This window comes from Equus caballus, chromosome 3 (genome assembly GCF_041296265.1).
Source record: "Equus caballus isolate H_3958 breed thoroughbred chromosome 3, TB-T2T, whole genome shotgun sequence".
In the NCBI taxonomy this organism is placed as follows: Eukaryota; Metazoa; Chordata; class Mammalia; order Perissodactyla; family Equidae; genus Equus; species Equus caballus.
The window spans coordinates 105,775,021-105,787,344 of record NC_091686.1 but is presented as its reverse complement, the minus strand read 5'-3'; the positions used below and the strand labels follow the sequence as shown (position 1 = coordinate 105,787,344).

General features: G+C 46.4%; 1 protein-coding gene across 3 annotated transcripts in view; it reads right to left on the bottom strand.

Annotated features, from left to right (window-relative positions):
* Window positions 1-1,689: 1,689 nt before the first annotated feature.
* Window positions 1,690-12,324, bottom strand: part of LGI2 (leucine rich repeat LGI family member 2) — a 31,319-nt gene continuing 20,684 nt past the window's right edge. For 2 of the 3 annotated variants that reach the window (XM_023638281.2, XM_070262532.1), the window contains exon 8: window positions 1,690-7,072. In XM_023638281.2, the coding sequence (XP_023494049.1) occupies window positions 6,255-7,072 (818 nt within the window). In that variant the 3' untranslated portion in view covers window positions 1,690-6,254. The remainder of the gene's footprint in view (window positions 7,073-12,324) is intronic. The other variant, XR_002807112.2, reaches the window with a different exon arrangement.

Sequence of the window (12,324 nt, the reverse complement as noted above, 5' to 3'; positions counted from 1 at the left end):
CTTGCCTTGCTAATGGGCACATGATTTGGTCTGGGCAGTTTACACAGAGCATTTTAGTTCCAAGACAAAACGCACCGAGATATCAGGATTAATGAGCCTCTGACTTTCAGGTTTGGAAAAATACAGTTCTTTTCTGCAGTTCTCCACAAACACAAAACAATGACTTAATGGCAGAAAGCAACAATGAAAAGGAACCAGGCCCTTCTCCCTTCTATACTGGTCAAAAGGGTACTTGCCCTGGCCTGAAGTGACCTTTTCTCCTATGAATTTGTCATCTGTATTCACAGGTCGTGCTCCACTGGAATGTACTGGGCCCAGGTCAGTGGTTGTTTATGGTTAGTATCTATTCTGATCAGCTGGGCACCCATTCTGTTTGGTTGGTGCCTGTGGTGGACACACCCTAAGGTGACCCCCTCCCCCCATGAGTTGTGTTCTTTCTAATTGCCTCCCTATGAGTGAGGGCAGGACATGTGACCTGCTTCAAACTAACAGAATAGGGCAAAGGCCATGGGATGTCACACCTATGACTCCTGATGACCTTGAAGAAGCCAACAGTTATGTTGTGAGAGGACCGATGGAGAAGGCCCTGGCGTGGAGCTGTGGGCAGCCTCAAGGAGCTGAAAGAGGCTCCTTGACCAATAGCCAGCAAGAAAGCCGGGCCTCAGTCTTATAATCACAAGGACATGAATTCCACCAGCCACCTGAAGGAGCTGGACAGCAGATCTTTCCCCAGTCGAGCCTCCAGATAAGAAGGTAGTCTGGTTGATGCCTCGAGTGCAGCCTTGTGAGACCCTGGGCAGAGGACCCTGTTAAGCCACGCCAGGACTCCTGACCACGGGGACTGGGAGCCAACGAACGTGTTTTGTTTTAAGCCACAACATTTGTGGCCATTTGTTACACAGCAGTAGAAAACTAATTCAGTGCACCTGCCATACAAGTTGTTAAATATTTGGTTATCACCCCTACCTGTTTCATTCATTTCACAATTAGTGACACACTGCTTTGTGATGTAGAATGTTACCCAGACCTTGTGTCATAACTATAGCTTCATGCAATTATGACTTTTCCTCTTAAATACGGTGTAAGTCCCACAAGGCAAAAACTCCGTACCTGTACTTTTTGAAAAGCCCCACAGCATATCAAAGTATTTGACACACAGTAGGTACACAGTCATAAGTGAATTGAGTTGGTGACCCTTCATTGTCTAACAAAACCAAATGGATCTTAGAGCAAACCACAGAGACACATGGCAAACCTTTATTGCATGCCTACTGTGTACCAGGTTAGACCCCAGACGTGAGAGAACAAGTCAAAAGTCCTGCCCTCAAGCTGTTCATGGTTCAACCCAACCAATGAGATCCTGCCATCTCATCTCCTTCTTACCACGCAGAATCAGAAGATACCCAAAGATCCTCAGAGTTCTTTGTCAATCGGTCAAGATTATGATTCTGCAGTTCAGGGAGAGGAGTAACTATAAAGGTCTTCAGTGACTTTTTGTGACTTTTTAGTTTGCAAGTAGAAGAAGCAAAAGGCCTCTGTGGTGCCCATCTTCCATGTAAACAGGGAGAAAGCCACAAAGATAAATGGGCAGACTCCACCCTGTCTCCGTAGCCCATCAGGGATGTCCCTTCAACTCTATGAGTCAAGTGGCCATATCCATAGTCAAGCAGACCAGAGAGCAAAGCCATATTAGGCAGGAGCTACTTTTTATTCATAGGCTTACAGAATGTATTGAATTAAGAGGCAAGTCGTTTGTCAACTCTATTTACCAAAAAGAGTTAAATAGATATTCAGCCTAAAAATTCATCCATTGTAGCTTGCATACTGTGAAATTTGCTTTCACATACATATAAGCTATTCTTATTTTATCTAAGTTATGCATTTAAAACACATAAAAATGCTACCAAATGGCACGTGGGCCTATTTTATCACAATTTTATACATTCCTGATAGTCAAAGGGATTGATAGGGAATGCACAGTTTCCTACTAGAAGAAAGGTAGATTCTGATACAAGCCGTGGAATAATGTAAGGATAAGAGTGCCTTGGTTTAGATCTCAGTAGCTTTATAATATAATTCTTATTTTAATTAGCATTACAATTGGTTCTCTTCATTAATAATTGGGAGGCTGTTAATTTGCCTGGTCGTTCCACTCTCTACTTGCCTGGGTGAGGCAAAGGAAATCATTATTACCTTTTCTATCCTTCCAATTTATTTCTACTTTCCCAAAAGAGGTTCCTCCACAGCCATCTGCCCTGCTTCTCCGCCCATTCCCTTGTCCCCCCAAGACTGGACCACCCTACTCACTGCATCAACAACTAGATTATTGCATTCCACTCCAGGGCGCTGTCTAAAAGCATCTTTGGCCACTGCCTAATTAAAGAACTCGCTTCCAAAACTGCCAGGGAGGAGCTGCTACCGCTGCCGCCGAGGAATCAGGAAGCGGGCTAAAGGGATTTCCTTTAGGTGGCATGCAGATACACTCCCCTCCTGCAGGCCCTCATCTCTCTTTCATTACACCCCCAGTCGGAGAAATTTCCATCATGAGTGTTCCTAGCAGCCAAACCTCCAGCATCCCACGCTGATTTCTTTCCTAAAAATACACAGCCTCTCACTCCATGGGGAAGAAAAATGCAACACTGCCATTTTCAGCACGCTCCCCAAGGGCTGATTACGGCTGGGAGCAATTCATCATCGCTCGTGCATTCGAGTTCCTAGTTTTTCCTTCATAGAACTCTTCTTGTTTATCTTGTGGACCTTGTGACAAGAACCAGATGTGTCTCAACCTTAACATCCCTCCCACAGCTCTGTGGGGGGAGAAACAACCGCGCCAGCTAGAAACTCTCTTTAGACCAGAAAACGATCTGAAACTTCTGGAAGACTTTCAAGAGTGGGGCCTTGCACGGAATAGCTGTTCCCAGGATTTAATCGTTAAATGCACCAGCTGATTGAATGGTGTCTATTCAGCACTATTTTCCTTCTGGCTCTGCATATTTTGTTGCATTTTTTATTTTATCTCAAGGTGCTGCTATATTCAAAATCATGATAAAAAGTCTTTACTTGAGGGATGGCAGAGCGTCATGGAAAGAAAACACAAAGCCGGCTGTTCAGAGGGAAAGTTCTGGCTTTGCCACTCACTACTGGATAATCTTAAGCAGGCAACTGACTTGGATTTTCTATTTCTTTCTCTCTGAAATTAGAATACCTGTCCTCCAATAAACTGAAGAACTATTTAAGAACGAATGAGATGAACACAAATGTACGTCGAAGAGTAAAGCTTTGCCAAAATGCAAGGTGGTCTTATTATCTATTGCCCAAGAACACAGAGCCATTTGCACTGAAGGCTCGTTTTTAGAGTCTCCTTAAGAGATCTATTCCTGAGCTCATGGAGTTTGGGGACAAGTCCTTAGTTTAAGGCTGCGTGGCTTGGCCACATGGCTACATGGAGAGATGGAGTCTGGGAGCCTCGCCACAGAGATTATAAAGAAGAAACGAGCTGAGAAGATGATTAACTAATGGCTGATGGGAAGGAAGGAAGAAGCAAGAGCAGCCCCTCCTCAGGTCATCCTCACAGGGGATGGTCCCACATGTCTCTCTGCTTTGGGTTTTTGCTGTGGTTTGGTTTTTTTGTCGTACATTGTTACTGGAAAAAAACGTCTTGCAGAAATTGTTTAAAACTCGAGGATTCTTGGATGGAGCAGTAAGATTGACGAAGCAAAGCTTCCACCACCTCACGCCAAGAACATCCACGCTCCCTTAGTACATTGCTCTCCAGAGCAAATGTCTCCACCCTCACCTTGTGGACTCTAGATCGCAGACTCCCAACTGGTAAAAAATTTTAAAAAGAAAATCTGGCTGCAGCTGAGTGGACTACCCACCCTCTCACTCCCAAGGGCTTTAGATCTTTCTTTCACACTCCACTGTCTCATGTGGACTCAGCAAGTCCCCCATCCCCAGCCCAGCACCTGTGCTTCCTGGTTTTCCAGATTCTGGGCGATGGCCACCAGCGTAGTGAGCGCAAATGGCTGGCTCCCAACTTCACCCACAGAGGTGACGCTGGGGTGGGTGCGCTGCTCCGTAGAGGCAGCACCGTGAAAAGTTGCTCCAGTCCACCTTCTCTATAAGTGGCGGGAATGGGGAACATCACTTCCACCTGCACAAGTGCTGGGACTGTCTAAATGTCTCTGGCACTGTTTGCCACGTGCCTGTTTCTCCACCCAGGCTTCTCTGAGGGGCTCCACGCGCCAGAAAGAATAGTGTGCCCATCTCGACAGCCGGAGGGATAGCAGAGCTGTCCCACTTTCAGCCTCCGACGTGGGGATCTGGGCATTCGTAGTCAATTCAAATAAACCAGGAAGGCAAAAGAACGCAGAAGAAAGAGTGACTTGTGCTTAAAAAATGAAGACAAGCCCCTTTTCTTCTGTTTACTTAGTGCTTAGTAGGAAAATTTCAAGCAGTAATGCTACTTTGGGTGGGTGAGCTAGTTCATTAAAGTCCCTGGTGTCCCAGGCTGGAAGCCCTCAGCCTGCTGTCCCCAGAATGTGCCCAAGTGCTGTTGTGACATTGATGCATTGTTCTCTAAGTGCTATTTATTGCCTCGATCTGCATTGCTTAAAGTCTGGAAACAACAAACGCATTCATATTTGTGGCAAAACATCTACCTAGTCATGACTTGGCAAACAATCATTAAAAAATAACAATACAGTACAATGATTGTGCTATTTTCTTGGCTAGAAGAGAAGTTGTTGGGTTACGCCTTGAGAGCCACCCCTTAAAAGCATTCACTGAATATTCTCTGAAGAGAATCAGCTAATCAGCTAATCAGGCAGAACATCCACCTGGAACCTTCCACAAAACCAGACCCCACAAGCTTCCCAGGTGACCACACCAGAGAGGCCCATTTTGAAAGAGGCACCTGGTCCCGAGTGCAGACCCGGCCTGCGGGATTCAGCATGTCTGGCTCCAAAGCTGGTCCCAACTGATCAGCCTGAGACCCCCCCCCCACCACCCCAGGCTGGACAGGATGAGCAGCACGTGGCCCCATGTGAGTGTGGGGGCCCCGGGGGTGCCTTAGCTGAGTGGCGGGAGAGCGAGGAGCGTTGCTGTCAGGAGTATCCCAGGTCCTGCCATTGGGGGCTGCAGCACCATCGGATGGGCTGCGTGGCCAGCGGCAACATCAGCAAATCAACAAAGCAGGACTGTCACAGGAGAAGGGAGGTGGGCATTCAAGTATCTGAAATATTAAGTTGCCCAGAGGGCAAAGATATGCATCAATCAAGCAGCCATCCCAAGGTTTCAAAGTACACGGACTCTTGTGTAAAGTCCTCTTTGATGCCACAACATCCTACTTCAAAAATTCTACCAGATGCTCATCAGATGGAAATACCTGTTCTATTGCTTTAAAGGACAGAATAAAAAGCACCATTCAGTCTTTGGCCTATCTGCTGGTTACCCACAAACTCAAAGGATGGGTCAGAGAAGCAGCTGAGGCACGGAGAGCATCAAAGAACCGTTACTGCTCCGGGCACCACGGGGTCAGCTCTGAACCACAAGGAAGAGGGGAAAATCTCTTTGTGTCACTCCGGGGACTACAGGCCGTCATGGGCCTAGACATGTGTCAGCAGAATATTTTCTTTATAGCAAAGGGAGGGAGCAATGTCAAACATTATTTTGTTAACACACCCATGACGAGCATCCATATGAGCCAATGAAATAGCCAACATTCTGCTATTAAGGGGGATTCAGGAAACTGGGATGGCTCAAAATAGCATTGCTGAGTGTTATCAGATTTTTAAACTAATCATCAGCAAATCTTTTCAGCTGACTTTGGCTTTAAGCGTTCTTCCCAAAAGGATTGCTAAAATGGAATGAGCAGGGCCCATGGTTTGTTCGGTCTTTTTTTTTTTTTTATTTCATTATAAGAGCTGTCCCAGCTTATCCGATTTTCTCCTTCCTCATTAAAAACAAAAAAGCACATTACCTTCCTGGATGGCAAGAGTTGATGCTGTACTCTTTTCTCAGTAATTACAGGCTTTAAGATGTCTTTTTAAATGGGAGAATGGACGTGTCATGCAGTTAGCCAAGAAACGCAATCCCTGATTAAAATGTGAGTTCTAAAAGTTTGGAAACTTCTAACTATTTCTTCAGTGCATTTTTAATTTCAGAGCTCTGAACTTGGCTTAAAAAAATTTTTTTTTCTTGGTCCTCTCTTGCGAGAGCTAGTGCTACATGTCTTAAATTCACCAATCACACCTTCACAAACTTAAGTCGACAACTATATGTTCAAAAATCTTTGTTTTCCCTTTGAAACTGGACGCGAAAAAGAAATCTCTCCTGTCAGTGGAGACAGCTGTGAAGGAACGAGGCGCCTGCACGTAAATTTCCTTAAACTTTTTGAAGAGTTGCTTCTCTTTATCCCACTGGTATATCTGGGAGAATGTATAGTCGCTCCCGAGGGCCAGGTAGTGATTCTCTTTAAAAGAAAAGGGCTGCAGGGTCATGGCCCCTCGGGATGGGAGAGCCTGGACCTCCACAAACTGCTTACTATTCCACCTCATGACCCTGGAGTCCCCGATGAAGCGGGTGAGCGAGAGGTAGAGCGTGTTCTGCATTCTAAAGCTCTTCACGGCCAGCACGTCCTCCATGTTGGGGATGTCACTGTGGGGGACAAACTTCTTAGAGCTTTTATTCCACTGGAGGATGATGGGCACCTGGGAGCGGCTGGACAGGATCAGATGTGCTTTCCCGTCTATATCGACAAACTCTGCGTCCGTGTCCCTGAACCACTCGTGCAGAGACTGGTACGAGTAGAATCCTTTGCTGTTCCATTTATAGACAGTCGACAGACCAGCTTTAGAGCTGTCTGCGATGACAAAGAACATCTCGTCCTCGATCTGGAACAGCTCGATGTCGTTGGGCTTGGAAATGCGAGAGACTTCTATGTCTTGGAATTTGACAAACTTGGTCCAGCTCTCATCATATTTGTAAATGTGAGAGCCGCCAAAGAGCTGAGCCACCACCACAAAGACCTGGTCATCGATGAGGATGGCCTTACAGCCCACGATGGACTGGCCTGTGCTCCAAAAGAAAGGGAAGAGAGGATTAGGGCAGCCACAGCTAAAAATGCTCCTTCACAGTGAAATCGGGACCCTTGCGAACGAACTGCTAGTGAGAAATGTAAAATAGGGCAGCTGCTGTATAAAACAGTAGGGCAGTTCCTTGAAAAAGTAAACATAGAATTACGATATGGTCCAGCAACTTCACATATGCATCCTTACCCCAAAGAGTGGAAAGCAGGGTCTCGAACAGACATTTGCACACCCATGTTCATAGCAGCACTATTCACAACAGCCAAAAGGTGGAAGCAACGCAAGTGTCCATGGATGGATGAATGGATGAACAAACGTGGTATATGGTATATACATACAGCGGAATATGGCTTAGCCTTAAAAAAGAAGGAAATTCTGACACACGCCATGACATGGATGAACGTTGAGGACACAATGTTAAGTGAAATAAGCCAGTCATAAACAACCCAAATATATATGATTTCATTTATATGAGGTACCCAGAGGAGTCAGACTCATAGAGACAGAAGGTAGAGAGTGGCTGGGCCTCGGATGAGGGGAGAATGGTGAGTTGTTGTTTAACGGGTACAGAGTTTCAGTTTTCAAGATGAAAAAGTTCTGGAGTTTGGTTGCACAATAATGTGCATGTACTTATCACTCCTGAGCAGTACACTTAAAAATGGTTAAGATGGTAAATTTTGTTAGATATATTTTCCCACAATTAAAAATTAAAAAATAGATTTTTTAAAAAATGTGCCTCCATAGAGGTATGGTAAGTGCCTGTCACCCGGGCCCTGCTGTCTTTAGAGGCAGGCATATAACTCAGGAAATTCACTGACACGCCAAACTAATTGTCTTCATGTTACTCAAAAAAGTATCTCCTGACACCACAGGGCAGAATGAGGCAATGAAACAGGCTTCTTCTCTTGGGGGGTTAGTGAGGGTAAAACGGTCAGTTGGGTCTCAGAAGCAGGAGAAACAAATGAGGGCTTGTGAAGACATCTGACCTCTTCTGATTTCCAGAGCCAAAGGAAGGCAGGAGAGTGCTAAACCCTGTGACTCTAGACCTCGTGGCCCAGGTCCCAAATGCAACCCTGCACGTTATAAGCCTCCTGAGCCTGTGCCAGTTACCTCTCTGGGCTCAGGCCCCTCATCTACAAAATGGGACTGAGGATGCTACCAGAGCTGACCTTACAGGTCTAGTAAAGACTAAACGAGAAATTTCCTGGTCAGTGGTTTTAGTACAGAGCACCCCACACAGGGAGTGGTCAATACTTAGTAGCTATTGTTACTGGATACTTGAAGCAGTTGTCTTGACAATCAAAAGGCCTAGACACTTTAGCCATTGGCCATAGCAGGCAGTGTATAAACGTCTGTAGAAGGAGCAACGGTCTGAAGGATCCCGCTCAGGCAGCACAAAATCAGAACTTTGCAGGAACAGGGGAACATTTTCAGTGGTGTCTGGGCCACCTCCTCCCATTGTCTCCTACTCTACACCAAGACCCCCAGGCCTTCCCTAATGCCCCCATTCCAGCCAGCAAGCAGCAGGACCACCCATGTCTCAATGAGTATTGACCCTCCATCTAGGTCATTCGATTAAAAGCTATTTCTTTCCCCTGATTTTCTAGGCAATTGGGATCAAAGTGACTTTGGTCTGTAAATTACAAGGGTAATTACCCCATTTCTGACCTTAGTATTAACCTTGGGGGTGGGCGGGTTTTAGAGTGGTATTTACTTGTCTCTTTCACTGCTCCGGTCTTCTGGCAAGAACCTGGTCTCTTTCCTTTGTTTAAAACTAATTACTGTATTATATTGTTATTTTTTCTGAGTATAAAGGTTTTCAATGTTCACCAAAGAACATTTTGACAATAATAATAGTACCACACAGTGTGTGCCATGACCAGGCACTGTCCTAAGCACTTTACATATATTTATTCATTTAATCCTTACAATCTTATGAGGCCAGTACTATTAATATTATCATCATGATCCTCATTTTATAGAGTATAACTGAGGCACAGAGAAGTTAAGTAACTTATACAAGGCCACACAGCTAGTAGGTAGTGGAGCCTGGGATCCAAATCCAGGTAGTCTGGCTCCAGTCCACCCTCCAGCAATGCACCAAAAAGCACAAAGAAAAGAAGAAAATCAAAATCACCTATACTGCAAATGCTGAAGTAACACTTAATATCTTGATATGTTTCTTTAATTGTCAACCTAGGCACATACTCAAACGTGCTTTTTAATAAGCCCAAGTCTATTTACAGCACATACACGGGCTTTTGGTATGCATGGGTTTTTTATAGTCTCCTTTTTTCACTTGACCACTATGTTGTGAGCATTTTCCCTTGTTATTGCATTTTCTATAACTTGATTTTTTTAATGCTATGCAGTATTCCATTGCGTGGGTACACTATATTTTATTTAACTAATCCCATATTATTGGACATTGCAGCCATTTCTAGTTCTTCACTATTATAAGCAACATACTTCTTTGTAGAGAAATCTCTTTTGAAAACCATCTGGCAGTGTTCTTAAATGCAGGAATTGCTGAGGCAAACTTTCTGCACCTTTCAAGTTTTCTGGGTTTAAACGACTAGACTATTCTTTGAAAGCTGCACTGACTCCCACCTGCCAACACCAGGTGAGAGTGCCTGCTCCTCGTCCCCTTCCTGAGCCACCTGGCTAGGGGGTCCCTCCTGCCCAGGAGTGCTCTACGCTCTGCCAGTCTCAGCCAAGTGGCCGCGAGAGACAGAAAGAATGCCTTTTTTGGAGATGCTCCAAAGCACCTCTGTCCAGGTAGACACTTGTGGCCCAAAGAGCTGTCAGTAGCAGCAGAGATCATCGTGTGTGTGTGCGTGTGTGTGTATGTTAATGGGGGAAGAGAGATGAGAGGTTGGAACACCCTCAGCATGCAGAAATCAAAAGGCAAACAAACCAAAAGCAGGAGAGCTGAGATGAGAGAGAAAGGAGATGGGAGAGAATGCCCATGGGTTCCGTCGTCCCCTAAAGACGGATGGACAGCTGGAGCTGGCCCTTGTGCCTCATGCTCACCAGGACCACAAAGGAGGATGCAGGTGCCCCTCCCATTCCTTGGAGCCCCAGGCTTGCCGGGCCTGGATTGTGATGGGACAAGATGACAAATGAGGCAGGCACCGCCCCGTGAGGGGAGACCGGGTGCATGTTTTCCTTGGTCTCGTTCAAACCAAGCAGCCCGGGCTGCACCCTTGCTGACCCATTGGTCCTCTGCCCAGCACACGTGTGCTGCAGGGCTTCCCGCCACGCCGAACTCCAGCTCGTCACGCTCCTGCCTCTACCCAGCGGCCTACCTGCTTCTATGACCACCCTCTCCCCTGCCTCCCTCAGCCCGTGCTCTGCCGTCCTGCATTCCTGTGCTTATCAAAGTCCTGGAGAGGGTTTAATTGAAGGCAGAGAGCTAGGGTCTGAGGGGAAGGAGGACAGCTCCTACTTTTTTCCCTATAAAATGGAGACAATAAATATACATGCTATGAAGTTGTTTAATGATATGAGGTTTATGTGAGAAAAGGCTTATAAATCACTGAGTACATAAATGGTAGTTGCCCTCCTTTAAATGAAAACTTACGTGACAGTGCACACCATTTGTGTTTAAAGGGAATTCACATAAGGGACAGAGAAGACAGATACTTCACTCCAAACAGGTCATCAAGGAATGCTTCCTGTAGAAGGCTGCATTTGAGCCTGGAGACGCAGGTGAAGGGAGAAATATAAGAAAGTGAGGAGGTTGAACTGTAAGATGTGATCGGAAATCAGTCAGCGACAGGAAACGGGCAATATGTACTTGGCAGGGCATGTTGGGACCCTGATGTATGGATTGCATGTGTTTTCACGAATTAAGAGAAAAAGATCTGAAGCCAGTGGCTTTCCTAGTGGTGGTAGCAAGGAAGGGTGATCAAATATTTTTTTTTCTTTTTTTTTGAGGAAGATCAGTCCTGAGCTAACATCTGCTGCCAATCCTCCTCTTTTTGCTGAGGAAGACTGGCCCTGAGCTAATATCTGTGCCCATCTTCCTCTACTTTATATGTGGGACGCCTGCCACAGCATGGCTTGACAAGCGGTGCATAGGTTCGTACCTGGAATCCGACCCGGCAAACCTGAACCCCGGGCCGCCGAAGCAGAACGTGTGAACTTAACCGCTGTGCCGCCAGGCCAGCCCATCAAATATCTATTTTTATCCCCACTGATACCACAACGTTTGTGGAGGATTCACCATCTGCCGGGCACTGTGCTCAGGATTATGCGTATTACCCCCACGGGTCCAATACCGTGATGATCTCACCTTACAGGTAAAATGGAAATTCATGAAATTCCCATTTTACGGATGAAAGGGGCTCAAGGAAATTAAGTAGCTTGGCCAAGATCACCAGTTAGAAAGAGCTGGAGCCAGTTTTACCAAAAACCAGTCGAAGTTGGAGCTCACAAGCTTAACTACCCCACCAGGTAACTCATGTGTTGGGCTTGGCTGTGAAGAGGACCCAGGTGGGCTTCACGTCAGGGCTGCTCATCTCTCAAAAGATTCAGACTTCAAGACTGAGGGGCTGAGGAGCCCTGGAAACTAGCCAGGTCCACCTGGCTCTGGCGCGGGCCCACACACTTGGATCTCCCTGACCACTTCCTACCCAGCAGCTCTGGTCCAGGCCATCAGTACCTGCCTGGATTGTCCCAACAGCCTCTCAACTCATCACTCTGCTTCCACTTTTGTCCCCTCCACCCCCCACGAACTACTCTCAACCCAGCAGCTGGCCACCACCTGGCACTCCGTACCAGGTGCCTGTGTGTTCTGCTCAGCCCTGACCTCCGCGTGAAACCCTCCACGACTTTGCAGAGCTCTCGGACTAGAAGCCCAAGTCCTTCACAGGACCTGCAAGGCCCCAGGGTCAGCCCTTCTTTCCTCTCTGACTGTCTCCTGCACCTGCCCCTGATCATTTCGTTCAAGCCACACTGGCCACCTGGGTGCTCCTCCAACGCAAAAGACACCCTCCTGCCTCTGGACATTTGCACTTGCTGTTCCCTCTTTCTGGAATGCTCTTTGCTCTGCTCTCCATGTGGATCAACTCCTCACATCCCACAGGTCTTATTTAAATAATACCTTTATAATGAGGCCTTTACCGAACATTCTATCTAAAATTTCAATCCCCCCACGCCCAGCTTTTCAACTCTTCCTTCTCCACCTTCTTTTCCCTTTTTAGCATGCCTGCTATCTAACGTGTTCTATGTG